A 27659-nucleotide genomic window follows, 5' to 3' on the forward strand; every position below is an offset into this window, starting at 1 on the left:
ACAAATGGTAATCGGAAGGGGCAATATCAGGAGAATATGCAGGTTGAGGGAGAACTTCCCATTCCAACTGGGGCAGTTTTTCAGCAGTGATTCTTGCAGTATGCGGTCGTGCGTTATCATGGTGAAGAATTACGCCCTTCCGATTAATCAGCACGGGTTCTTTTTCTCTTAAAGCTTGGGCTAACCTTTCCAATTGGGCACTATACACTGCACTTGTAATGGTTTGGTTAGATGGTAAAAGTTCATAATGAAGAATTCCTTTAAAATTCCACCAAACACACAACATCACTTTTTTCGCATGCAAGTCAGGTTTTGGCGTGGGCTGCGGAGCCTCATTTTTGTCCAACCATTGAGGCCGCCTTTTCAAATTAACATACAGCACCCATTTTTCATCTCCGGTAACAATTTGCTCTAAAAACGGCTAACGGTTTTGACGAGAGAGGAGCGAACTGCAAATTGTGACTTTTTGATTACGGTTGTTGTCGGTCAACTCATAAGGAACCCATTTTCCAAACTTTTGGACTTTGCCAAGTGCACGCAATTGATTGGAAATTGTTTTTTGTGAACAATTTAAAGTTGTCGCAAGCTCTTGTTGGGTAATTTGAGGATTTTGTACCAAAAGAGCTTGAAGAGCTTCTTGATCAAAATTGGACACACGGCCTCGACCACTCTTGTCATCTGACGAAAAATTTCCCTCGCGAAATTTCTCAAACCAACGCTGGCATTTTCTGGCGCTAACTGCATCTTGACCAAGAGCACTACAGATGTTTTTTGCAGCCTCACTTGCTTTTCTTCCTAATTGGAACTCGTAAAGCATGCAGTGCCGAATATGCTCTTCATCCGCCATCTTCTTAGCCCTAGTTTTGCAACAAAAACCAAACCAAACACAAACTTTTTCAAGCAAAACTTGTTAATTGCACTTCACACGTTCTGTAGATACCACGTGTTTGAAGGTTATGCCAATACAAGTCAATGCCAAGCAAGATTTTAAACGAATGTTTAAAAACGACATTAATTATTACTAGACCCGATATTTTATCTGGTGACAGAAAGATTATGATAGAAATAAGCCTTATTCACTGGGGAAAGGAAAGGAAACAGACACTCTTCTCCCCTTTAAAAAATTATTATTTTTCTCCTTAGAAATACTGCCATATGAGCATTCATTCTCAAATGTCATTCTTTATCCTGTTTTCAGGTCAAATTTGCTACCCAAATATGTTAGGTTATGCAATATTACAATAGCAATAAACTCAAAATGTTGGGTACAGTGATTCAGAATCTTATACCAATGCTCAGGTATCCAGAATCTTTAGTACTTTTTATCTCCCTCTAAAAGTACTATATGACAAGTAACAGCAGTATGACTTTATTTTAATATTGAATTGTGTCCACATTTAAATATGTATTACAAATCTATAATATTTTTATATTGTTCCACAATGGAAGTTACAGGTTCTGGGATCCTTGCCTTAGGATCCTTGAGGATGTTCATAGTCATTTGGTTGTTGTCATTATGCAGAAGTAAGTAAATATTCAGCATATAATATTTGATATCATAAAAATTTTAGCCCTTACTGTATTTTTGGGGACTCCATATTTGATTTTTATATTTATGGTGAAGATACCAATGAAGTTTAGATATTGCTAATAATTCAACTTTGAAATAAACACTTCATGTTATCATTTTCTCCAGTTTTGAGATATTAAAAAAGTGATGACTGATTTTATACTAATGATTTTGGCATTCAAAATTGTGGTATATGTTATTTTGCTGTCATTTTTCACAGTGCTGAGAAAATAATTATCCACATTAAATAGATAAGCTTGTTAAATTATATGAAAGTAATTGTTACTCTTGACAACTATTCCAGTATTGTGTCAGAATTTTTAATATTGTACAATTAAAAATAAATCTGATCTAGAGATTTCTATAATACAGGATGGGGCAAAATAGGTTTATAGTTGTGAGTACACAAAACAGTTTATTCTTGCATTATCCTATCTAATAAAAGAGTAATATTCAAATTAACTATCACTCTGCTACACCCACAAGCCGTACCCACAAGCCACACCCACCAGCCAATCAGAGTGAGTATGCAAATTAGCCCAACCAAGATGGCTATGGCCACAGAGAAAGCAGGAGGGAAGCTTAGGTTTACCTGGCAATGGAGGAAACAAAGCTTTCCGCACACCCTGGCCAGCCCAGGCCTCCTCTTAAGGCTATAAAATTTCAACTATAGAAGGTAAATAAATCCCCTGCCACCAGGGAAGAAGCAGAAATCTTGGCTCTGCTCCAGGCTACAAAGCTTCAATTGTAGAAGGTAAATCAATTCCAGATACCAGGGCTTCTGCTTGGGTTGCTGGGGTGTGTGGCTGGCCTGCAAACCACCACAGGCCCCTCACCCAGGCCACTCCATGCCCCAAGAAAACCCCCACCCTGATCGAGACACCCTTTAGGGCAAACCAGCCAGCCCCCGCCCATTCACCAGGCCTCTATCCTATCTAATAAAAATAGTAATATGCAGATTGACCATCAATCCAACACACAAGATGGCTGTCCCCATGTGGACACAAGATGGCCACCACAAGATGGCCAGCAGGGGAGGGCAGTTGGGGGCGATCAAGTCTGCGGGGGAGGGCAATTAGGGGTGACTAGGCCTGCAGAGGAGGGAAGTTGGGGACAAACAGGCTGGCAGGGAAGCAGTTAGACATCAATCAGGCTGGCATGGGAGTGGTTAGGAGGTTATAAGGCTGGCAGGCAGAAGCGGTTTGGGAGCCAGCAATCCTGGATTGTGAGAGGGATCCCAGATTGGAGAGGGTGCAGGCTGGGCTGAGGGACAACCCTCAACCCTCCCAACCCCCCCCCCCCATGCATGAATTTTGTGCACTGGGCCTCTAGTTATTTAATAATTGTTTCATTATTTTTCATACAAATAACTGTAAACCTACTTTTAGCCCACACTGTATTGAGTATTTTTAATTTTGGTGTTCATCAAGACAGCTTCATTGTCCTAATAATTGACTTTGTAATAAGTAAATGTTATAAATTTGAATCTGTAAACTGCATTATGTCAATTGATATTTATCTTATATATTGGGGTCCCAAATGCAATTTTTTTGCCAAGTGAGTTCTGGTGCTAAAAACAAATCTGAGAATCACCAGACTTGATAACATCAGGCCCTTAGTCAAATACCTTTATGAAAAGAATTGACATAGTGTCTGTAGACAAATCAATTGAAGGAATTTCAGGAAATTTAGCCTCCCTTCAGATCCAGGTAGAAGTACCAATAATTTTAATCACCCCAAAAGAAAATCCATTCGGATTCACTCCCCATTTTCCCCAATCTCCCAACCACCAATGTGCTTTCTGTCTTTGTGAATTTGCCAATTCTGGATATTTTCTATAAATGGGATTACACAATATATGGTTTTTTGGGAGTAGCTCCAAAGCACAATGTTTTTGTTTTTAAATATATTTTTATTGATTGCAGAGAGGAAGGGAGAGGGAAAACGAGATAGACACATCAATGATGAGAGAGAATCATTGATTGACGGCCTCCTCAAGCCCACAACCCAGGCATGTGCCCTGAGTAGGAATGGAAACCTCACCTCCTGATTCGTAGGTTGATGCTCCAGCACTGAGCTACTCCAGCTGGGCGCTTTAAGTCTTTTAGCTTTTGTTTTTTTGGTTTTTGTTTTTAAATATATTTTATTGATTTTGTACAGAGAGAAAGGGAGAGAGATACAGAGTTAGAAACATCGATGAGAGAGAGTCATCGATCAGCTGCCTCTTGCACACCCCCTACTGGGGATATGCCTGCAACCAAGGTACATGCCCTTGACCGGAATCGAACCCGGAACCCTTCAGTCCCCAAGCCGACGCTCTATCCACTGAGCCAAACCGGTTTTGGCTGGGCACTTTAAGTCTTTTAAAAAGGAGCTGTTCTAGAGTGGAGAGAGTGAAAGAGAATCTTACTCTCTCATTTTAATAATGGAATGAGCACAATTTGATAATGAAGAAAACTACAGAATAGTCTTATATATAAATATTAATACAAAAAAAATGCTCTGCAGAGCATTATTAATTAGCAACACAGTTAAAAAAAAAATATGTGCAATTATTTCTGTGTGTTCCTGGAAAGGCTGTTCCTCCCTGACCTCTGTGTGGCCCAGCGAGTCTTAAAGGGAGGTCCACCCAGCCCCCAGTCTTCTGGCAACTTTATTTCTTCCTGACCATGCACACATGCTCCTAACAATCCCACATAGCCTTGAATGAAGATTTGCCTACATAGGTTCATGTATTTGCTATTCCCTGCCACCATACTCTGCGTCTCAGCTCTCAAACTGATTAAAACCCAAGGGCCCATGAGGAGATTATAATAAAAGTGATTATCTATTCCTCCCAACCCAATGCCTCAATCAAGAGAAGTGAGAATTTGGGGATTTCTACATGGAGGTAGAAATGTGAAGTCTACAGTTCAGATCCAGGGAGAGTTCAAGGACCAGAGCTCCACAAGGCACCCAGATGTAGTTACTAACCTACAACTATCAGAAGTGGAAGCACCAGCAGAAGCCTGAAATTGCTAGGGAGTTCCAGAGAAATACCGAGCCTGAGAAGTGACTTTGCTCACCCTTTATTAATTCCCAGCACTGTGGTCATAAAGTGTGCACATCTCAAAGTGTTGAAGGCTGCAGGCATGGGATCATTGTTTGTGTCCCTCTCATGGCCTCTTCCACTGTCCTCAGTGTCATTGCCTATGGAAGATAGTGCCCAAGAGGTCCCCTAGGAGAATAGCCAGGAGTAGGCAAATCAAGAAACATTCTGTGGACTGCAGCTGGAAGGCCTTGCTGCTCATGTCCTTGTGTTCTTGTGGATCAATGAGCACCATATGCTTTTGGCCTCTTCTTTTCCAGGCAGCTAATGTCACTATTGACATACCTTACTCCACTGCACATCAGAGGCCTCTGATTAGACTGGAATTTGCTTTGGGTTAATAAACATCTCTGGGATTACAAAAGTCCCCAGGAGGGTCAAAAGTATTGGTCAGCAGTGCTTTGAGTAAGTCAGGTGATTTTTATCACTGACTTCAGTTGGAGAGGCTGGAAATCTTGACAGAGGAATGGTGTTAGTTTGCTAGGGCTGCTGTAATAAAGTGCCACAGATTTGGAGGCATACACAACAGAAATTTATTTATTTAAAATATGTTTTATTGATTTTTTAGAGAGAAATGGGGAGCGAGAGAGTTACATAAAAGTGAAAGAGAGCATTGATTGGTTGCCTCTTGCACTCACCCCGACTGGGGATTGAGCCCACAACCTGACCATGTGTCCTGACCAGGAATCAAACTGGCAATCTTTTGGTGCACAGGATGATGGTCAACTGAACCATACATAATAAAAATTATTATCTCACAGTTCTGGAGGGCAGATGTTTGTCAGAGTTGATTCTTTCTAAGGGCTCTGAGGGAGAATCTGGTCCATGCCTTTTACTGAGTTTCTGGTAGGTTGCTATAAATTTCTGGGGTTCCTTTATTGTAAAATCATCATCCAGATCTCTACCTTTATCTGCAAATTCTTCCTGTTTGAGCATCTGTGCCCAAATCTCCCCTTTTAATAAGGATACCAGTCATATTGGATTAGGGTCTACCCTAATAACCTCATCATCTGCAGTGACCTTAATTTGAAATAAGGTCACATTGTGAGGTGCTGAGAGCTAAGACTTAGAGTAAAATTACCAGTAATCTTTGAAACTTGCTCCATTGAAATTGACACAATTATCCCAGTAACACTTTAAAAATTTTATAAAGCTTTTTTCAGTACATTTTTGAAAGTCTTCTTTTAAAATAGTTATCTTTGGACTGTCTTACAATACAGGGTTTTATTTGTGTATGTTGATAGTCTCAAGCCATTTTGCATAATGCTGGTTATATGATACATGGGAGCAGGAGTGATAGGCAGTAAGAGTGGATCAACAGGCCCTTTAAAGTGTGCAAGAGAAAACTAGCAGTTATCCATCCCTAAAGCTAGGTAAAATGAATAAAAAATGATGGAGACACACAATCACCAAATCATTATGGTTTTGCTGACAATTTAATTATTTAATTCCAAACTATTATTTCAATAGATGTAAACTTTTTCCCCCCTTCAACATAGCTAAGTCAAAGTCACTTCTCTTATACAGAAGTTAAGCCCATCACCACTTCATCTGAGGATTGTAAAACCCTTTTCACTTCCTCATGTGGAGGAAGCAACCAGCCAAAGGCCGTGGTACACACACACAGGGAAAAATAAGTGCAGAGCTCTCTGAAGTCAGTATTCTTCATGGAATGGGTATTCGGGATGATCAGACCACCTGCCAAAACAAGGGAAAACCTTTCATTCCAAAGTCACACAGCTGTATGTGTTACTAGCATCTTCTGACAATTTCACCGACCACTCCCTCTCTCTCTGAATCATTCCTTAGGTTTCTTACCCGCCTCCTCCCACTTTCCATTAAGCCAGCACTTTTACTGGAGCCCTGGAGAGCACCTGGGTTTCAGTGTGTGTTTGGGCATGGAGGGGGCTGGCTGCCTCTACACCAACATTTTGCTCAGAACAAAAACACAGGAGGTGAGGGAAGCCTGCCTCTTTCCAACTCCTGCCTCCCTCCTGCTGTCCTGATAGAGGCTTCTCCTGTGTCAGTGAGCGACATGGGACTTCTTTCCCCAGCTGTGTCACCAGTCAAGGTCACCCTCTTCTCTGAACAGTGCTTCCTCGCCCTTCCAGTTAGGCCTCCTGAGAGTTGATAGTTTGAGATCTAGAAGGTGATGACCAGCAAAGGAAGTTTCTGCTATTATGATGACAGTGAGGATGATGAACCTACCTCTTAAATAGCAATGGTGTAAAAGGATTGGAGTATGAGTGAGCACGTGTGTGTGTGTGTGTGTGTGTGTGTGTGTGTGTGTGTTGCCTGTGCTAGAGCACATCTAAGACTCAGTTCTCTACAAGTACTATGAGCTTTCAATTAAAATATACTAGTACATGGACACAGACAATAGAATAGTGATGGCTCGGGATGGGGCCTGAGGGCAGGCTGGAAGGAGTTAATGGGGAAGATAGGGGACATATATAATATTTTTAACAATAAAGATTTAATTAAAAATTAAAATAAAACATAAATTAAAAGAGAAAAAGGCTGTGAAATCTAGTCAAGGATTAACTGGATAAAAAACAAAAAGAAATCATGGCCCAAAGTGCTTAAATAATACTTTTTTTTTTTTTTTTTAACTCATGAGGCCTAATTTTTGTTTCTTGATAATTTTTCTATTCCTGATATGATGAGTTACTTTTTCAGTGTATCTAGAACTCTATATTAAGTATGTCAAATGTCAAACAAAATATCACCAACTAACTCTGAAAAAAAAAATCAGTACATTGGTGGACTGACTACATCCTACTATCTCTTAATTGAATGATATTTATTCAATAGAAATAGTTTATCTTCATATTTGTATGTTTTTTATTTCCAAGTTTTTGTTTACTCTTTCATTCTTGAGATTAGGTGGTACTTTTTGATGTCAATAATTTTCCCCCTGGAAACTTCACATTAGCAAGCTGTTTAATTTATTCAGAAATAGATTCAGAAATTTGGCATTAACACAGTCACAACAGTTTCTGACTCTTGAAATAAAGTGGGGCCCAAAGTGTCCAAAATATTGGAACTATTTTAATTTATCAATGCTCACTTAAAGAGAGGATTGAAAAAAAAGATAACTATCCAGGTAATCTGAAGAACTGGAAATACTAATAAAGAATGATACAACATGTGTGTATATTCTCTTTTTATTTTCAAGGACCCGTAATATCTGGAGAATAAAGAGCTACCTCATGAATTAGCTGAATTTGGCAACATTTGAAGGAGTGAAGGAATTTTATTTGTGAATGGATGGAGCTAGATGGTGGAGCTAGAAGCTTCAAATCTTATAGGTGAGCATTCATCTAAAACTAATTTCTTCAGGTAAAGGGTTTAGTCAAAGAACATATATACATAGCCCATGGATATAGACAACAGTGTGGTGATGGCCAGAGAGAGGGCGGGGGCGGTCTGGGACTGGGTGGGTAAAGTGGGGTAGTGTATCTCTAATAGTGTCAATAACATGAATAAAACTAGTTTCTTGGCTTTCAACTTGATGCTCTTTCTACTACATTCTCATGTCTTTGACCCAGGAATTGTCTTTTGTTGATAACTTTGCTCCAATTCCTGCATTACTTTGATTTTTGTAAAAAAATACAACTGGTATCTGAATAATTGTGATGCAATTGGATTAATTTGAATCTTATTATTTGTGACTAAATTCTTCTTAAGGTCTTTAGCCTGCCATGCCTTAACTTATCATGGGATGGGATGTAAATGCCAGAAATCGTCTTTTAAATAAACTTGTAGATTTGCAGGGAGTTCCTAGAATGAATGTACTAGTAATTTACCCAGACCAATTTAATATTCAGAATATGCTGCCCAGTGGCCTTTAGCCTTGTGCTTTCTGGGAATATAGAGCCCTCTTGATGACACTTGACAATCTAATACCACACTGGGTGGTACCCGATTAAGGATCCCCAGAACTCACAAGAGCAGATCCACTAAGCGGACATTTTTATTCAAGGCTTCGATGCTCTTCATTTCTTCTTCAGTAAGAGAAAAGTCAAAGACCTGAAATAACAGAAATAAAAGATTGACATTTATAATGATAGAAAATGGGTCAAGCCTGGGATCAGAGAGTGGGGACAGCAGTTGGAATCCTTCAAAGATTTATGAACATCTCTGCAAATGTCTAAGAGGAGTTGCATTAGCTCTGGGACCTAATGGATGTGGAGCAGGAATTCTTTTCTGCGCTTTGTCTTAAAACAATTCTGCTGGGGGCATCCTGTAAGAAATTCCAAATGCTGTGAAAACGTATATTCAGGACATCTAAAATCCCAAGATTGAAGAATTCTTATTATTTCTGCATGAGATGCTGAACTTTTGATTCTGGACTGGAGCCTGTTTACACTTAAAAAATAATCCCTTGTCTCTAAATTTGCTTTTGTACTTTTAAAAACCTTTTAATTTGCTTTGTTTTGTCCTCTCAAACATTTCTCTCATCATTAAAAAGTATATTTTTTTAAATTAATTTCAGAGAGGAATGGTGACAGAGATAGAAACATCAATAATGAGAGAGAATCATTGATTGGCTGTCTCCTGCATGCCCTCTACTGGGGATCATGCCCAAAACCCCAGGCATGGACCCAGACCAGGAATTGAGCCATGACCTCCTGGTTCATAGATCAAATGCTCAATCACTGAGTCATACTGGCCGGCCTGAACAGTAGAATTTTGAATACATGCCCACATTTGTTTTAGGTACTTCAAAATTTTTTTTTATTTTAATTTTTTAAATTTTTGATGAGTCTACACATTAGTCACTCAGTGACTCCCTTTTTCTCATTAGATTTTTTTTACTATGAGGTATTTTTGGTAAGTGTTAAAATACTGTCAGTAGTTGATATAACTGTCTAGCATTCTTTCCTCTCTTTGCTAATAACAGAATCACCTTTTTTCCTTTTATGAACTTCCCTTCTACCACCTAGTAAGGCTGTTTGTCACATGACCTCAACTCCAGCACGAGAAAAGGGATGACTCTCTTAAGGATTAATGCAGTTGGTGACTTTAAATTGAAGCAAATCCTCAATTTGCCATTCTGAAAATTTAGAATTTTAAGATTTATGCTAAATAAACAAAGCTGAGATGACAGCACATTTGTTTACAACATGATTTGATAAATGTTTTGAGCTCACTATTGACATATGTTCAGAAAAACAATAAATTTACTTCAAAATATGACAGTGTACCAAGTCACTCAAGAACTCTGATGGAGATGTACAGTGATATTAATTTTTTCAGGCCTGCTAACATAACATCCATTCTGCAGCTTATGGGTCCAGGAGTAATTTTGACTTTCAAATCTTATTATTTAAGAAATATATTTCAGCCCTAGCTGGTTTGGCTCAGTAGATAGAGTGTTGGCTTGCAGACTAAAGGGCCCCAGGTTCGATTTTGGTCAGGGCACATGCCAAAATTGCTGGCTTGATCCCCAATGTGGGGCATACAGGAGACGGCCTATCAATTATTCCCTCTCATCGTGGATGCTTCTATCTCTCTCACTCTCCTTTCTTCTCTGAAACCAATACAAATATATTAAAAAGATATGTATATCTTATAAGGCAATAGCTGCCATCAGTAGGGATTCTTCTGGTGGACCTGGGCAATGTAATTGAAAACCTTCTGGAAAGAATTCACCATTCTAGATGCCATTAAGAACATTCCTGATTCATGAGAAAAGATTGAAATATCAACATTACAGGAGTTTGGAAGAAGTTGATTCCAACCCTCATTGATAACTTTGAGGGGTTCGAGACTTCAGTGGAGGAAGTAATCACAAATGCTGCGGAAATAGCAAGAGAACTAGAAATCAGCAGTGGAGCCTGAAGATCTGACTGAATTGCTTATGAAAAAATTGAATGAATGAGGAGTTGCTTTTTATGGATGAGCAAAGAAAGTGGTTTCTTGAGATGAAACCTACTCCTGGCGAATATGCTGTCAATATTGTTGAAATGACAACAGAGGATTTAGACTATTACATAAAGTTAGTTGATAAAGCAGGGCCTGAAAGGATTAACTCCAATTTGAAAGAAGGTCTATGGTAAAAAATTATCAAATAGCACCACCTATGACAGAGAAATTGTTTATGAAAGGAAGAGTTCATCAATATGGCAAATATCATTATCTTCTTATTTTAAGGAATTGCCACAGCCACCCCAACCTTCAGCAACCACCAGCAGCCCATCAACATTGAGGCAAGATCCTCCACCAGCAGAGAGATGGTGACTCGCTGAAAGCACCAATGATAGTTAACATTTTTTAGCAATAAAGTATTTCTAAATTAAAGAATGTACACTTTTTTAGACATAATGCTACTGCACACTTAATAGACTACACTATAGTGTAAGCAAAACTTTTATATGTACTGGGAAAGCAAAAGATTTGTGTGACTTTATTGCAATTCACGCTTTACTGTGGTGGTCTGGAATAGTACCCACAATACTGTATCTCTGAAGTACGTGTATAATAAAATCAGCAAAGCAGTTCCCAAAGTGCTAGCAATTGTCTCAAATTCAGCTAAAATTAAATGCAGATATGGGCAAAGTGGGTCAGAGAGCTGGTATAAAATAAAATGTGAAGGTATTATAAGTTTCTTACTAATCTAAACAGAAAATTCTTTAAATAAAAAATACCCTACTTTTTTACATTTTCAGAAGCAGTTCTCTTACCTGAAAGTTTTCTTTGATCCTTTCAGGGTTAAAGCTTTTAGGAATAACAACTATCCCTCGCTGGATGTTGAAACGTAAAGCAACCTGAGCTGCAGTCTTATTATACTTTTTCCCCAATGAGGTTAGAAGTTCATCATTTAACAAAGGTGGCAAAGATACATTCACCCTTAAAAAAATAAAAACATGCATGATATTTAGCTAGATCAACGAGAAGCAGTGGTTAATCACTCCTCCTCCTCTGTCTTCCCATTCACCTGGTAACCTACCAGGACATTTCAGGTAATCTGTAAGCAATTTCTGTGATTGCAGAGTCCTCAATGAAGAGTTATTCTTAGTATGGGAAGATCAAGAGAGGAAAATTTATATTGATGCCTTTTTGAGACAGTTAATACGTTTTGATGTGTCTCATAGAGAGGGCTGGGCTGAAAGAAGGCATATGTGAGAAGGCAGGAAGCCCCAAGTGGAAAAAGTAAGAGGTACAAATATTAGAGTAGAAAAATTTCCACTTTGGTCTGTGGAACACATCACAGTAGAAGTGTTGCCATTGAATACAGAGATTAAAAAAAATTCTAAAATTTCAGAAGATAGGCCATAGAGACTCTATCAAATAATACCTAAACTAACATTTGTAGAGCACTGTTAGGTAATTTCATACATCCTATATAATAAAAGGCTAATATGTAAATCAACCAAATGGAAGAATGACTAGTCTGTATGACATGCATTGACCATCAGGGGGCAGCTGCTCAGAGCAGGAGCTGCCTCCTGATGGTCAATGAGCTCTCACTGGGGGAGTACTGCTTATCCAAAAGCTGGGCTCATGGCTGGCTAGTGCAGTGGCGGTGGCAGGAGCCTCTCCTGCTTATGTGGCAGTGCTAAGCTGTCAGTTTGACATCCCCCAAGGGTGCAGGCCAGGCTGAGGGGAACCATCTCCCGCCAGTGATCAGGAGAAGGCAACGCCCCCATCACACCTCTGCTGCTGTCATTACCAGCAGTGCAAGCCTTGGCTGGCCCTGGTTACTTGAGCCTTGGCTCCTGAGGGCTTGTGGACTGTGAGAGGAGGCAGGATGGGCTGAGGGGACCCCTCCACCCACCTCCAGTGTATGAATTTTCATGCACTGGACCTCTAGTATAGTATAATCAATTCTTATAACATCTAAGTGAGGAAAATTTTGTTAGTTCAACTTGGATATATGGAGAATGACCTGAGAGTTTAAGTAACTTTTTAAAAGATTACACAGCACAATAGAGTCATTTCAATCAAATAATTCACATTAGCTTTATACTCTACATCAAAGAAAACATTTCCTGTAGAGATGTACAGCATACTTACCACAATGGGTTCCTAGAGGTCCCCAAAGGGCTATATGCAACAATGACAATGTCATGTTTTTGGCAAAATTCTAGGAGTTTCCTCTGGGTGAAATATGGATGGCACTCTACCTATGTGGTTGCATTGGAGAGCAGAGCACAAAATTAAGGCCTTGTAGATGAATGCAATTTTATGTAGTTTTAAAAAAATCCTGAAATGAAATTCATTTAAAAGTATTATGGATAATGAGATGAATTCTAAATATTTTTACTAACAAAGAAACTTAACACTGTTTAAATACTAGTGAGGTTAATTAAAAGAAAGTTAGTGAGGGGACCATCTGTGGGTAATTCTAAAATAATTGAGAAACAATTTCAATTTTGTGTCCCTATCATAGTTTCAAACTTGAAGTGAACAGACTCAGTTATCCTATATAATAAAAGGCTAATATGCAAATGACTGAATGGCAGAATGATCGGTCACTATGATGTGCACTGACCACCAGGGGGAAGACACTTGTTTATATTTCTTTTATCTCTTTTTTCAATGTCCTTTAGTTTTCTGAGTACAGGTCTTTTACCTCCTTGGTTAAGTTTATTCTGAAGTACCTTAATTTTTTTGTTGCAAAATAAATGAAATTATTTGTTTAGTTTTCTTTTGGAGAATTCATTATTGGTGTATAAAAATGCCATCGATTTCTGGGTGTTATTTTTATACCCAACTACATTGCCAAATTCATATATTAAATCTTATAGTTAGTAGTTTTCAGTGGAGTCTTTAGGGTTTTCTATGTACAATAGCATGTCACCTGCAAATAATGAGAGACTGGTTTGGATGCCTTTTATTTCTTTTTCTTATCTTATTGCTGTGGTTAGGACTTCTGGTACTATGTTGAATAAGAGTAAAAAGTGTACATTATTCCTATTCTTAGGGGGAATTGGTTTTCATTTATGCCCATTGAGTATGATGTTTGCTGTAGGTTTGTCATATATGGCCTTAATCATGTTGAGATATACTCCCTCTATTCCCACTTTGCTGAGAGTGTTTTTCAAAAATGGGTGTTGGATTTTGTTTTTGAAATATTTTTTCTTTTTGGTTCTCTGATTGAGTGATTTTTTTTCTACCCCATCTTCTAATTCAATGATCTTGATCCTCAGCTTTCCCTAATCTGCTGTGTATTCCTTCCAGTGTGTTCTTTATTTGTGCTATGCCATTCTTTATTTGCTATTGGGTCTTTTTTCATAGTTGCTATATCTTTTCTCATGCTGTTAAGCATTCTTGCCATCATTATTCTAAATTCTATATCTGATAAATTTATCATCTCCATTTCATTTAGCTCTTCTTCTTGGAGTATTCTCTTGTCCTTTCATTTTCGGGTAGTATTTTTGTCTATCACCATTTGGGCTGCCTATTTGAGTTTGTGTCTATGTATTAGGTATATCTGCTATGACTCCCGATCTCTAGTGCAGGACATTGTCAGATACTGTTTCTTACTGGCCCCGATTTCCCTGTTTGAAGCTATCAGCAATCCATAGCTGGTGGCTCCCTCTGCTGGGGCTTGGTGCCTTTGAAAAGGACCAAGTTGTGAGCCAGGTTCTGATTTTCCTAGTGTTGGGCCTAGAAATATATCACTTAAAGCCTCTAGAGATCCACCTCTGCCTGCAGTCTGATCGTTATTCTCAGTCTTAATTTGCCTCAGGCTATAGACCACAAGGTAGGGTGAGAGATCTTTCAAAAGGATTGGGTAACTGCCTTCCCTCTAAGCAAAAACTGCCTGTATAGCGAAGGTATATAGAAGAAATATGTCCTCTGCAGTGTGAGGGAATGACTCAGCACAGGAAACCGGGGTGGCTGACCTCTGAGCTCCAACCCAGAGCTGCCAACCATAGACTCTCCTTACATAGCTCCAGTCCACTCTGCCCTCCCTCTGTCATAGCCCAAGGTAAATGGCTGCACAAGAAATTTTGTGTGTTGGCCCGCCCGCCCTCCTTCCCTCCCTCCCTCCCTCCCTCCCTCCCTCCCTTTTTCCATTCTTTCCTCCCTCTCTGCCTCCCTTCCTCTCTCCATCCATCCCCCTTCCCTCCTCTCTGCCTCTCTAGGATCAATAAAAATATATTTGATAGAGACATAAGTTGAGAGAAGTTAAAAGACTTGCCCAGGGTCTTATATAGAGTGACCACAAAACTTTCTGAATCTTCATGTCAAGTAACCATTGTAATTCCTTGCCACATCCCACCCTCTTGTCAGACTGTACCTGGTTGGAGACTGGCTTATATTTGAGTCCTGGTTTGTTCAGTATTAGCTCCAGCTGTCTGCGGTTAAAATTGGATACGCCAAGAGATTTCACCAAGCCAGCATCTTTGCAAGCTTCCAAAGCCTGTAGAGTAAATGCCAAAGAATCAAGATGGAAGCCTCAAAATAAGTAAGAATGATTATTTATAGGGTTAGTATAAATTATTAAAAAAGGAAAGTCCATAGGTATGTCAATAGTCATTCTGGGGGGGGGGGGAACGACAACAGGAATCATGTGATTGAGTTTGAGGAGCATTGTATAACATAGCTTCCCCCCTCCCCCCCTGTAATGTATATAACAATCTTATTTCTTGAAATTTGTTGAGACTTTCTTTATGTTATGGTACCTAATCAAGTTTCGTTAGGTGTCTGATAAGTGTAAAAATGTATATTCTCCTATTTTGGGATGCAAATCTCTTTCTCTGTCTCTCTCTCTCACTCTCTCTCATACATATATGGATGTATATACACACATATACACACACATTATATATAATTTTAGGTTTAGCTTTTCCTGGCTTCTCAATAATTTAAACTTGGAATACATCAGAAATCTTCCACTATGATAGTGGATTTATAATGTTTTCATGTATTCCTTTTTATTTTTTTTAATTTTTTAAAAAATATATATTTTATTGATTTTGTACAGAGAGAAAGGGAGAGAGATAGAGAGTTAGAAACATCGATGAGAGAGAGTCATCAATCAGCTGCCTCTTGCACACCCCCCACTGGGGATATGCCCGCAACTCAGGTACATGCCCTTGACCGGAATCGAACCTAGGACCCTTCAGTCCCCAAGCCAACACTCTATCCATTGAGCCAAACCGGTCTTGGCTCATGTATTCCTTTTTAAATGTTTTCCAAATTTTTGCTTTATATATTTTGCAGATATTTTATTGGACACATATTTGTTTAAAATTGATATATCTTGCCCAGCTGACATGGCTCAGTGGTTGAGCCTGGACCTATAAACCAGGAGATCACAGTTTGATTCCTGATCAGGGCATATGCCAGGGTTGTGGACTTGATCCCCACTAGGGGGCTGCAGGAGGCAGCTGATCAATGATTCTTATCACTAATGCTTTTCTCTCTCTTTCCCTCTCCCTCTCCTTTCTTTTCTGAAATCAATAAAAATATATTAAAAAGTAACATTCTTAAAAAATAGTAAATTGGTATATTTTCTTGGTAAATTTAATCTTTTATCATGATGTGGAATTTTTCCATCCCTAATAATGCTTTTGGTTTTTAAGACTATGTTGTCTGCCTAGCCTGTGTTGCTCAGTGGTTGAGCACTGATCCATGAACCATGGTTTGATTCCCAGTCAGGCCACAGCCCAGACTGTGGACTCAGTCCCACATAGAGGACATGCAGGAGGCAGTCAATCAATGATTATCTCTCATTATTGATTTCTCTCTCCCTCTCTCCCTCTCCCTCTCCCTACTCTCTGAAATCAATTTAAAAAATAAATAAAAATAAATGTGCTCTCAGGTAAAGATTAAAAAACACACACACAAAAAGACTATGTTGTCAGATATTAATATAATTACATAACTTTTTCTGGTAAGTATCAGACTGATAAGATTTCCCCCATCCTTTAAATTTTAACTTTCACATGTCTTTATGCTTAGATATGTCTAATTTTAATCTGTAAATCTTTGTATTTAGTAGTGAATTTAGTCCATATTTATTGCAACTATAAATATATTTGTACTGTTTCTACCATCTTAATTTCCTATTTCAGTTTTCCCACTTTTGTTTCTTTTTAATCCTCTCTTACTTTTAAAAGTTTGTGTCTCTATCTTTCCTTTAATAAAGACAAGAACTTACATGCTCCCATATTTCTTGATTTACCCCGCCCCTAACATCTATGATGTTAATAGTCTATATAAAATTTAACTTCCTATTATTATAGGTATATTTTTCTCTTCTTATTTAATATTGGATCGTTTTATAGGTAATAAAAACTATATCAAGTTTGATTTGATCACTTTCACTTTGTACACTTCTTGGAGCATCTTTTAAAGTTTTGCTTCTCTTATTTAGTAACAAGAGGGCCAATGCATGAAATTCATGTGTGGGTACAGTCCCTAGGCCTGTCCTATGATCAGAGCCATCTTCCCAGGCTGCCTACAGCCAGGCTCGTCCCCTCACCCCCAGGTCTCTGTTCACCATCGGGTGATTGGAGCCTATTGGTAGAATTGAGATGTGGCCATTCCGCCTGCTCACTGGCCCTGCCCCTGCCACGGGTTGCCCTCTGTGTGTAGGGTGACTAATGGGGCGGGGTCCTTGGCCTGGTGCCACCTGCATCCCCTGCCACCCACCCCCGGTTCTCCATTACCATCAGGGAATCAGAGCCTGCCAGCCAGGGAAACGGACCAAAAGGTGGCCAATGTGTCTCATAATGACTGATTGAGCGGTAAGTTCTCGTCATTCTGCCATTAGGGTCAATTTGCATATTTTATTATGTAGTATAGAGGCCTGGTGCATGGGTGGGGCTGGCCAGATTGCTCTGACAGGAGCCCTGGATCAGGATGGGGGTCCCAGCTGGGTGGTGGGCCGGCCATGGTGAAGGGCCATGGTTGTTCTGGTCTCTGGTCATTCTGATCATTCCTCTGTTTCAGTTGCTGGACTTTTATTATATAGGATAGTTTTCAATGTTGGTCTTTATGGGGCAAAACTTCTGAGCAATGTATGGATTACACAATATTTTTATCATACGTCATTTTTGTCTTACAGTTTGACTGGATATAAAGTTCAATGTTCTTTATTCTTCAATATTTTGAAAATACTGTTCTTTATCTCTTTTACACCCTGTGCTGCTGCTAATAAAACAGAACCAATCAAAACAAAATTGATACCAATCTCATTATATATGATTGATTCTTTTACTGTCTTTTCCTTTTCAGATTTCTTAGTTTATGCTTTATGTATTTTTGGAGTTCTGTTATAAGGTGAGTAGATGTTTAGGATTTTATTACTTTTTTTATTATAAAACAAACTTCTTTATTCCTGGTAATATTCTGCACCAAAATCTTTGTTGATATTAAAATAACTACTCCTGCTTTCTTTCTGTTGGCCTAGTATATTTTTTCCTGTTTTTTTCTCCTTTTTTAACCTCTGACTTTAAACATATTTATATGTTTTTATTTAAAGTGGGTTTCTTGTATATAATATATAATGGGGTTTTGCTTTTTGTCCATTCTGACAACCTTTGCCTTTAAACTGTATTGTTTCAACTATGCATATATACTGTGACTATTGATACCACTGAGTTTAAATTTCCCATTTGTTTTTGATTTCCCTACCTATTAATTTTCCTTCTGTTTTTCTTTTCCTGCCTTCTCTTGGATTATCTTTTATTACCCCCATTTTATCTCATTTATTGGTTTACTTGCTATGCTCTGAAAGCATTAATATTTTTTCTTTATATTTGATATTCTTAAATTTCTCCATAGTGTGTCTAGGTTAGGGTTTCCTTATCTTCCCTCTTTGGTACTTTATGCCTTTTCAATATCTTGGTTTTCTTCTCCTTCAAATATTTCCTTTCTTATTTTTCTATTCTGTGAGTTCTGAAAATTCTAATTGTATCCTGTATATCTCTTAGTTTTTCTTTCATATTTATTTTTTTCTTGTCTTTTCCTACTTCATATTGGTAGATTTCCTTATTCTGATCTTTCAATTTGATTCCATTTTTTCCTTATTTATATCCATTTCACTTTTATGCCATCTATTGCATTGTGTGTTATTTTTCCTAATTATTACTTACTTAATGATTGTTTTCTTGTTCTTGTTTCACATTGCTAGTATCTTTTCTTATCTCTTTTAATATATTATTTGGCTAATTTAAAAGTTCTTGGTCTTCTGTTTATGTTGGGATCTGTAATTGAGATATGTTGTTTCCTTATGAAATAAATACCTTGTTATTTTGAGCTATGAGCTATTTTCTCCTGGGGATACTGGCTACCCTGTCAGGCAGACCCTTAGAGGGAAATACCAAATCTACTCAACTCCGATGACAACAGGAGTGAGTATATGTTCTCTCGGGTAAAGAGCCCCAGGGACCAGGAAACTAGTAGCTGCCTCCTCACCCCTCAAAACAACACCACCCTTCAGGTCTTCAACTGTTACCTAGAGGGGGACACCCATTAGAAAGAGATAGTGTACTTTTTAGAGTATATTCCCTGGGAGAGTAAAGGCTGCATCTCTTCCTACTAAATCAAACAGGAGTAATGAGGTCACAATTAAAAAACATAGCCTTTTAAAATAAAAGAATAGAAGAATAAAAGGCCCATTTGAACTTACCTCCCAAGTGGCACACAAATTTGTGTCGTGATATAACCAATTGCCATACTTATCTCTAGGATAGAATTCATCTCCAGGCTAAAAAAGAAAAAACAAACAAAAAAGGATAATTCTGTTGTTTATATCTGAGAATTGAAATGATGGAATTTGAATTGTCTTTATGCCAATATACTCTAGCCTTGGGAAAGCAATAAAAGTTTAATTATTTGTTAGTATGTTTATATAATTATGTAATACGTTATATTTTTATATATTTCTCACCTTGGAAGGACTGTCAGAAATTCTTTCATTTTTCCAAAACATGTGACACAGTAATCCCATTATTCTATACTGGCATTCATTTTTCATTTATTTATCAACAGATTATCCTTATTCTTAATCCATAAACTTTTCTTTTAAAAAAAAAAATATATTTTATTGATTTTTTGCAGAGAGGAAGGGAGAGAGATAGAAAGTTAGAAACGTCAATGAGAGAGAAACATTGACCAGCTGCCTCTTGCACACCCCCTACCAGGGATGTGCCCGCAACCAACGTACATGCCCCTGACCAGAATCGAAGCTGGGACCTTTCAGTCCGAAGACCGACGCTCTACCACTGAGCCAAACCGGTTTCGGCTAAACTTTTCTTTTAATGACAGATTTACTCATCAAAGAAGAGTAGAGGTTGAGAATTAGGACTCTTAGATTCAGTGTTTTGACAGTTGAGGAGAGCACAGTGTGCTCTCAGTTCTTTTGGACTTGCTCACTGTTTTTATTTTTATTTTTTAATTTTTATTTTGGGGCCCTCCAGGAGTTCAGCAATTTTCCCCCCCCTACTTCACACATTAGTTAGTGTCAACTTTCCTCCCCTGGTTTTTGGATGATCCTTTCCCAACTAAGGCTAACTGGTGTGGAACATTGTCTTTCAGATTTCTCTTTTCTGGTTGTATCTGAATAAAGGACTCATTTTTTATGGGCTTGAAAATGAAATAGAGAGAAATGAAAGATGATTCATATGCTCCTGGGATCGATGGTGGTAATCATTTCCTGAGTTTGGGTTAGCAATCAAGAGTTTTTTTTAATGAATATTTTGAGTTTGAAGTGACCAAATGTTCAAGTGGTTATTAAAGGAAGCTGTTGAATAGAGAAGTCTCAGAAAGAGGCTCAGAAAGCGGTCATGGCTGTAGACAAAATTTGGTAGCCCTTACATATAAAATAGTATTCAATCCTTGCAACTATACGAGGTCACTTATAGACACTGTGGCTCAGTAAGACAAGAATATTGAAAACAGAGATACTATTCTGGCATAACATTTGGAGGTTGGCAGAGAAGCTGCCAAAGAATCAAGGAATTGGTGGTATTATAGAAGTCACAAGAAGAAAATGTGTGCAGGAGATAGTGGTCAACTGTGTTGAAAGTTATCAATAAAATGAGGATATAGTGTCTATTGGGTATGGTTGTCAGCATACAAGTCTTTGTAGACCTTGATAGTAGGAATTATTATTGAAAATCAAGCATTTGGACAAAATTTATTATTATTATTATCATATATTATTGATTTCAGAGGTGAAGGGAGAGAGAAAGAGAAATAGAAACATTAATGAGAGAGAATGATTGATTGGCTGCCCCTGCATGCTTTACCTAGGCATCGATCCCGCAACCAGGCACGTGCCCTTGTCTGGAATCGTATATTCAGTCTGCAAACTGATGCTCTATCCATTGAGCCAAACCAGCTAAGGCAAAATTCATTATATTTAGAAAACCTTTTTTTTTTTTTTCCATCCACTATCTCACCTGAACAAAACTTTCCCCTGGTGATAACATTTTCTTTAGCCAACACAATTTTGACTCAGTTTCCTCCTGTTTCATTTACAGCAGGAAAAAGGCTCCTTAGTCCTCAATGCCACATCATCATTCATGTTAATAACCCTTTCTGTCTCTGCTTCCCAAGCTCTTTAAACTTCTTGACACTATGGCCCACATTTCCACTCCAGTCTCCCTTCAATTTTACTTCTGTTTGGAATGGTTTTATGCTTTTTGTCATATACCATGTTAAATACTTTTTACTTTCCAAGACTTTAATTAAGTCCTTATCACCCCTGAGCCCATGTTAGCCATTTCTCTTAGGCAAGTTCCTCTTAAGCTTCCATTGTGTCTACTTTACTCACCCCTTATCTCAGGGGTCTTCAAACTACGGCCAGCGGGCCACATGCAGCCCCCAGGGGAGTCTGATCCTGCCCGCCAGGTTTTTTGGGCAGTGAGCGCAGCCAAGGTGTTACAGTAGGGATTAGTAGTTCATATAGTCCGGCCCTCCAGCTCTCTGAGGGACCGTGATCTGGCCCCCACTTTAAAAAGTTTGAGGACCCCTGCTCTGAATCATTCGATGGTCTTTCTCCCTCCACTCCTGCTCCTACTGAAGACATTATTAGAAGAATAATTCAACCCTCTAAAAATCTATGCTGTTGATTCTCATTCCTGTTCATCAGTAACTTCATTTATTTTTTTAAAATGCCATTCATCATTTAAAAAAATAAGGCAGAAGGGACTCTCTATTGTTGGAGAACAAATATGGGAATGGCAACAGGGTATTTAGGATCTGACCCCAGTTCTGATGGATTTTAAACCTGAGTAGGCTATTTCATTGTTTCGGGCCTCAACTTCCTCTTTTGTTAATTGAAAATATTCTATATATTGGAATATATATTTCCACCGGATCATTTCATAATATTATTTTTATATTATCTATGAAATGTCTGGCATTGTGTCAGTAATTTCACATTATAATTTTAATGATTCCTCACAACACTAAGCAAGTGAATTATTATTGTCTGATTTACCAATAATGAAATTGAAGGGAAGTTCAGGAATATCAAAGACTCTATGCTAATCTTATATAATAAAAAGGTGATATGCAAATTAACCCTCATGCTCTCACAAAATGGCTGCCTAAAACCAGGCCGGCAGCGGGGGTTAGTGAGGGATGACCAGACGACTGAACAGCAGGCTATGTTGGGTGACCAGGCCAGTGGGTGGAGGGGGGCAGTGAGAGGCAACAAGGCCAGTGGGGGTAGGGAAAGTTTGGGGCAACCAGGCTGGCAGGGGGGTTATTGAGGGATGACTAAACAACTGAACAGTAGGCTGTGTGGGGCAATCAGGCTGGCAGGGGAGGGGGGGCAGTTGGGGGTGACCAGGCCAGCAGGGGGGGCAGTTAGGGGCAATCAGGTGAGCAATTAGGAGCCAGTGGTCCAGGATTGTGAGAGGGATGTCTGACTGCCGATCAGGCCTACACTGGCAGTTGGACATTCCCCAAGGAGTCCCCAATTGGAGAGGGTGCAGGCTGGGCTGAGAGAACCACCCTCCATGCACAAATTTCATGCAATGGGCCGCTAGAAAGTAATAAAGATGAAAGTCAGTCCCTCTTCCGCGTGATTCTGAAGTCGATACTCTTTCCACTGGGCCATGTTTAGGTGATATGTAAAAACTTGACCAAGTCATCTGGCTCACATGTGACAGAGCTGGGATTCAAACTAGGCACCTTGGTTCTGTAGCCTAGGAAAATGTTAAGGGATATTGTTATGTCTGTGAAACCCCAAACTGACCATTAAAAGGTTTGATTCACCAAGGCCATTGTGAAGCCTGCAAACTCCTATCTACATGAAGTAGGATGCAAAAGGGGAGTCTTTCCCCAAGTCCCTCTTGGATGTGACCACAGAGAAGAGTCATCACGGAAACAGCTCCCAGAGAACAGAACAGGGGCAGCAGGCTGCTTGTGTAAAGGAAATTTGGCCACCCCAATGGCAGAGAGTCCTTGTTCTTCTGAGCAGCAAGCTCTGGTGTGCCTCACACACAAGTGACCAGTTTCATTTCCAGTCTCTCCTTTCCTCAGAGACATTTTAAAGCAGTAACTTCTCTTCAGCAGTGTATATGGGATGTGTTGTTGGTGGTTAAATTAACACAGAGTCTATAGATTGAGAAAGTTTAAGGAAGAAGTGCTTTTGAGCTAGAGGAAGAGCTATCACCATGATCTTGTTGCTGATCCCAAAAAAACCTGACCATTCTTTCGGTTATGTCCCTTGGAGCAGTGGAAGGTGAGTAAGTTTTCAGTTGTCTACATTATTTTGCATTTCTTCATGCAGGAACATTGTCATGACTATGTGAGTGGGAAGAGGGGTGTGTCTGGATGCTGGACAGTTACAATATGGACTACTATTTGGGGACTACTTGATGGTTTGATGGACAGCTTAAACTACAATTGTAAAGATGTTCTATTATAAAAAGTGCATTGGATTAGGAATCAAGAAACATGGGATCCAAGCCCGAGTCTCCTACACATAGTCTTTCTGGACATTTGTTAGGTTAGGTCAGTGCTGCCTGACCCACAGTAACAAAACGATAACATTCTGTGGTGCTAAGTAATGAACTAGCTTCGTGCACATGGCTGCTGGCTCGTGTCTGCCATAGAGTGGAGGCCAAACTTTTAGGTGTCTGAACTCACCTTAAAAGCCATGGGCATTTCAATGATGTAAAGATCAACATAATCCAGCTGGAGGGTCTTGAGTGTCTTCTCCAGGTATGGGCGGACCCTCTCTGGTTCAAAATGCGTAGGCCACAGCTGAAAGAATAAAAAGGATATGGTGAACTAACATTCACACTATTTAAAAATAATAATAATGTAGCTCTTTATTCTTTTTCTCATATATTTTTTATTGATTTCAGAGAGGAAGTGAGAGGGAGAGAGAACATCATTATTTGGCTACCTCCTGCACGCCCCTTCTGATGATTGAGCTTGTAATCTGGCCATGTGCCCTTGACCGAATCAAACCCAGGACACTTCAGTCTGCAGGCTCTATCCACTGAGCCAAACCAGCTAGGGTATAGCTCTATTCTTTACAAGGCCTTCATATGCATTGTATTCATTTATATTATTGCATAAAAATATGTATGCTGAATTATTATGTAGTATAGGATAAGCTGACATAACACTTGGCACTTTAGAGTATTACTTTATCAGAATATATAATAGTACCATAATATGTATTCATATGTTCATTGCAGCTTTATTTATAACTAGAGGCCTGGTGCACAAAATTCGTACATGGGAGAGAGGGTGTCCTTCAGCCCGGCCTGCACCCTCTCCAATCTGGGACCTCTCAGTGGATGTCCGAGTGCCGGTTTAGGCCCTGTAGGATCGGGCCTAAACCTGCAGCCAGACATCTCTCTCATAATCTAGGACCACTGGCTCCTAACTGCTCACCTGCCTGCCTGCCTGATCACCCCTAACCACTCTGCATGCTGGCATGATCACCCACAACTGCCCACCCTTCAGGCCTGTTCACCCACAACTGTCGTTCCCCGCCCCCCCCCCCCCCCGCCAGCCTACTTGCCCCCAACTTCCCCCCCCACCTGGCCAGCTCTCCCCCAACTGCTCCCCTCTGCCAGCCTCTCATTCACAACTGCTCCCCTCTGCCAGCCTGCTCGTCCACAACTGTCCCCCCTTGCCAGCCTGATTGCCCCTAACTGCTTCTGCCTCTGCACACCACCATGGCTTTGTCCACAAGGTCTCCCAGTCTAATTAGCATATTACTCTGCTATTAGTATAGACATATACTAATATTAGTGGCCCAGTGCATGAAATTCGTGAACGGGGGGAGGAGGGAAAGGGGAGGGTATTCCTCAGTCCAGCCTGTACCCTCTCCAATCTGGGATTCCTGTGGGATTGGGCTTAAACTAGCAGTTGGACATCCCTCTTGCAATCTGGGACTGCTGGCTCCTAACCACTCACCTGCCTGCCTGCCTGATTACCCCTAACCACTCTGCCTACCAGCCTGATCACCCCCAACTGGCCCCCCTGCCAGCCTTGCTCCCATCTGCTACCTCCCAACAGCCTGATTATCCCCAACTACCCTCCCCTCCTAGCCTTTTCGCCCCTAACCACCTCTACCTTGGCCCTGCCATCATGACTTTACTTTGCCCAGAAGGATGTCCAGAAGGTCTCCTGGAAGGTCTCTTAGTCTAATTAGCATATCACCTTTTAATTAGTATAGATAGCCAACGTATGGAAGCAATCCAAGTGCTCATCAGTAGGTAAGTGAATAAAGAAGTGATGCATATATGCAATGGAATATGACTCAGCCATTAAAAAGAATGAAATCTTGCTGTCTGCAACCGCATGGGTGGACCTACAGGATACTGTGCTGAGTGACATAAGACAGAAAGAGAAAGGCAAATGTTATATGATTTCACTTATATGTGTAATCTAGAAAACAAAATAAATGAACAAGCAGAAATAGAAATAGACTCAGATGCAGAGACCATTTGGATGATTGTCAGATGGGAGGAGAGTTGGGGGGATGCGTGAAAAACATGAAGGGATTAAGAAGTACAAATTAGAATGGTAGTTACAGAATAGTCATGGGGGTGTAAATAATATCAAAGGGAATATAGTAAATATGGAAACATTTGGAGAGCACCCCCTTAAGGGTTTAAAGTTTTACTCTACTGAGAGGGTGTTTAATAATAAAATCTTTAGGCATCAGAACTGTAAAGCTATAATAAAATGAAAGCTTCAAATTGATATTTTGGGACAGTGGCTCCATGTGGCCCCTTGGAATCATAACCCATAAGTGGCTGGTGATTTGAAGAGTTGCAAACCAATGGAGAACATGGAAGGAGACTGAGTGGGAGCTGGATGGTGGGGAGGTCTGGGGAGAGGGTGAAATCAGAAGCAGTGTCTTTTTTCTTTAGGTTCCTCATGAGAATTGTATTATAAGTTCTCTAAAGTTCTACAGCTTTATTCTTGCAAAGCTTGCCTGTAAATATACATTCTTTATTCCCATTGGCTTTCATTTTAATCATGATGCTTTATCTCTCCGAATGCTCTTCATTCAATGGATAGTGGTATATAACACTGGAAGTTTAAATTGCTCACAAGGTAGTGATCTAAACAAAAGGTGGTATATTCATACAACGGGATACTATTTGGCCATGAAAAGATACATGTTACAACTTGGATGGACCTTGTTGTAATTAAATGAAAGAAGCTAGACACAAAAGGCCATATTGTACGATTCCATTTGTATGAAATAGCCAAAATAGGAAAACTATAGAGACAGAAAGTAGATAATGGTTGCTAGTGTCTGAGGAGTGGGAAAAATGGGAAGTGATTGCTCGTGGGCATGGGATTATTTTTAGATTGATGAAAATATTCTGAAATTAGGTAGTGGTTATGGTCATGCAACTTTTGTGAATATGTTGATAATTACTGATTCAAAATGGTGAACATTGTGGTACATGAATTATAGATCAATAAAGAATTGGTGATCTATGAACAAATAGGCACAAAAGAAAAAGAAGGCGGCTCTTTTAAAGAAAACTTCAGCAAATGCTTCTGTGATATGAACCATCTCCTCCTTTCCTTCCACTTCCCTAATTTTTGCTCCATAGACTTGGTTCTTTGCAAATTGTTTTAAATCCGTGCCCAACTATGAAGAAAGAGCTTTGCCCAAAGCCCACTTCAAGGGGCTTATTAGTCCTTAACATCTTGGCAAGAGTAAGGAATTTGGTGGTTGAAAATTCACTCCTCTTCATGAGTCCAACATTCTTGGGCAGAGAAAAGTGACATCTGGTCCATCATTAATATGAGGGGATGGAGGGTAAAGGGAAGCTCTCACCTTTCCGCAGTAGAAAATATCCTCTCTCTTCACCCTTCCTTCTGCTATCTTCTCTCTGATGGCCTCCCCCACTTCGTCCTCATTCCGGTAGACGTAGGCCCCATCAATGTGCCGGTACCCAACATCAATGGCCGCCTTAACTGATGTCTTACAGCTCCCCTTAGAGGTCTGAAATAACAAAGGGTTGAGGTTTGGAAGAAAAGGAATTAGTCTTTAGTCCAATCATTATTAATCAAGACACTTTGCTGTACACTGTTTTAGAGTGAAAATGACAAATTCCCAGTTCTATGCTGTTGTGATTGGAAGATGGTATCTAGAGGCTGGAGAAACTGACCTTCTAGGGAGTGTCCCATCCTCAGTGTGAGACTCCATCCATCCCAGGTCTTCCCTTAGCTTTGTGGTTTCAGAAATGTGACTTGATCAATGTTACCAGTAACAAGAGTTTTCATGGGATCCATGCTATAGGATGGCGCAGTTCATTGACATAGTAGGCTCAGTTATAAATCAAAGGTTTGGGTGAATAACCTGAGATACAGCCACAGAATAGGATACTACTAGGTAGTAAAAAGGAATGTACTATTGATACACACAGCAACTTGGATGAATATCAAATAAGTATACTGAAGAAAAGAAGCAAGACAAAAAAGAATACTTTATGATTTCATTCATCTAAAATGCTAGAAAATGAAAACTAATCTATAGTGAGATGCAGATCAGTGATTGCCTGGGGTGGAGGTTGTGGACATGGGATCACA

At 39.5% G+C, this 27659-nt stretch overlaps 1 protein-coding gene across 2 annotated transcripts in view; it reads right to left on the reverse strand.

Annotated features, from left to right (window-relative positions):
- Positions 1-27659, reverse strand: part of AKR1D1 (aldo-keto reductase family 1 member D1) — a 76028-nt gene that overhangs the window by 37262 nt on the left and 11107 nt on the right. Inside the window, exons 2-9 of one of the 2 annotated variants that reach the window (XM_084896788.1) lie at positions 26905-27072; positions 23730-23846; positions 19255-19332; positions 14914-15036; positions 12681-12790; positions 11348-11513; positions 8608-8690; positions 6054-6356 (exon numbers count right to left, since the gene is read on the reverse strand). In XM_084896788.1, coding sequence (XP_084752914.1) covers positions 6314-6356; positions 8608-8690; positions 11348-11513; positions 12681-12790; positions 14914-15036; positions 19255-19332; positions 23730-23846; positions 26905-27072 — 888 coding nt within the window. In that variant the 3' untranslated portion in view covers positions 6054-6313. Of the gene's footprint in view, positions 1-6053; positions 6357-8607; positions 8691-11347; positions 11514-12680; positions 12791-14913; positions 15037-19254; positions 19333-23729; positions 23847-26904; positions 27073-27659 lie in introns of those variants that run through there. The other variant, XM_084896789.1, reaches the window with a different exon arrangement.

The sequence above is a fragment of the Pipistrellus hanaki genome (genome assembly GCF_964339955.1).
Source record: "Pipistrellus hanaki genome assembly, chromosome: 10".
In the NCBI taxonomy this organism is placed as follows: Eukaryota; Metazoa; Chordata; class Mammalia; order Chiroptera; family Vespertilionidae; genus Pipistrellus; species Pipistrellus hanaki.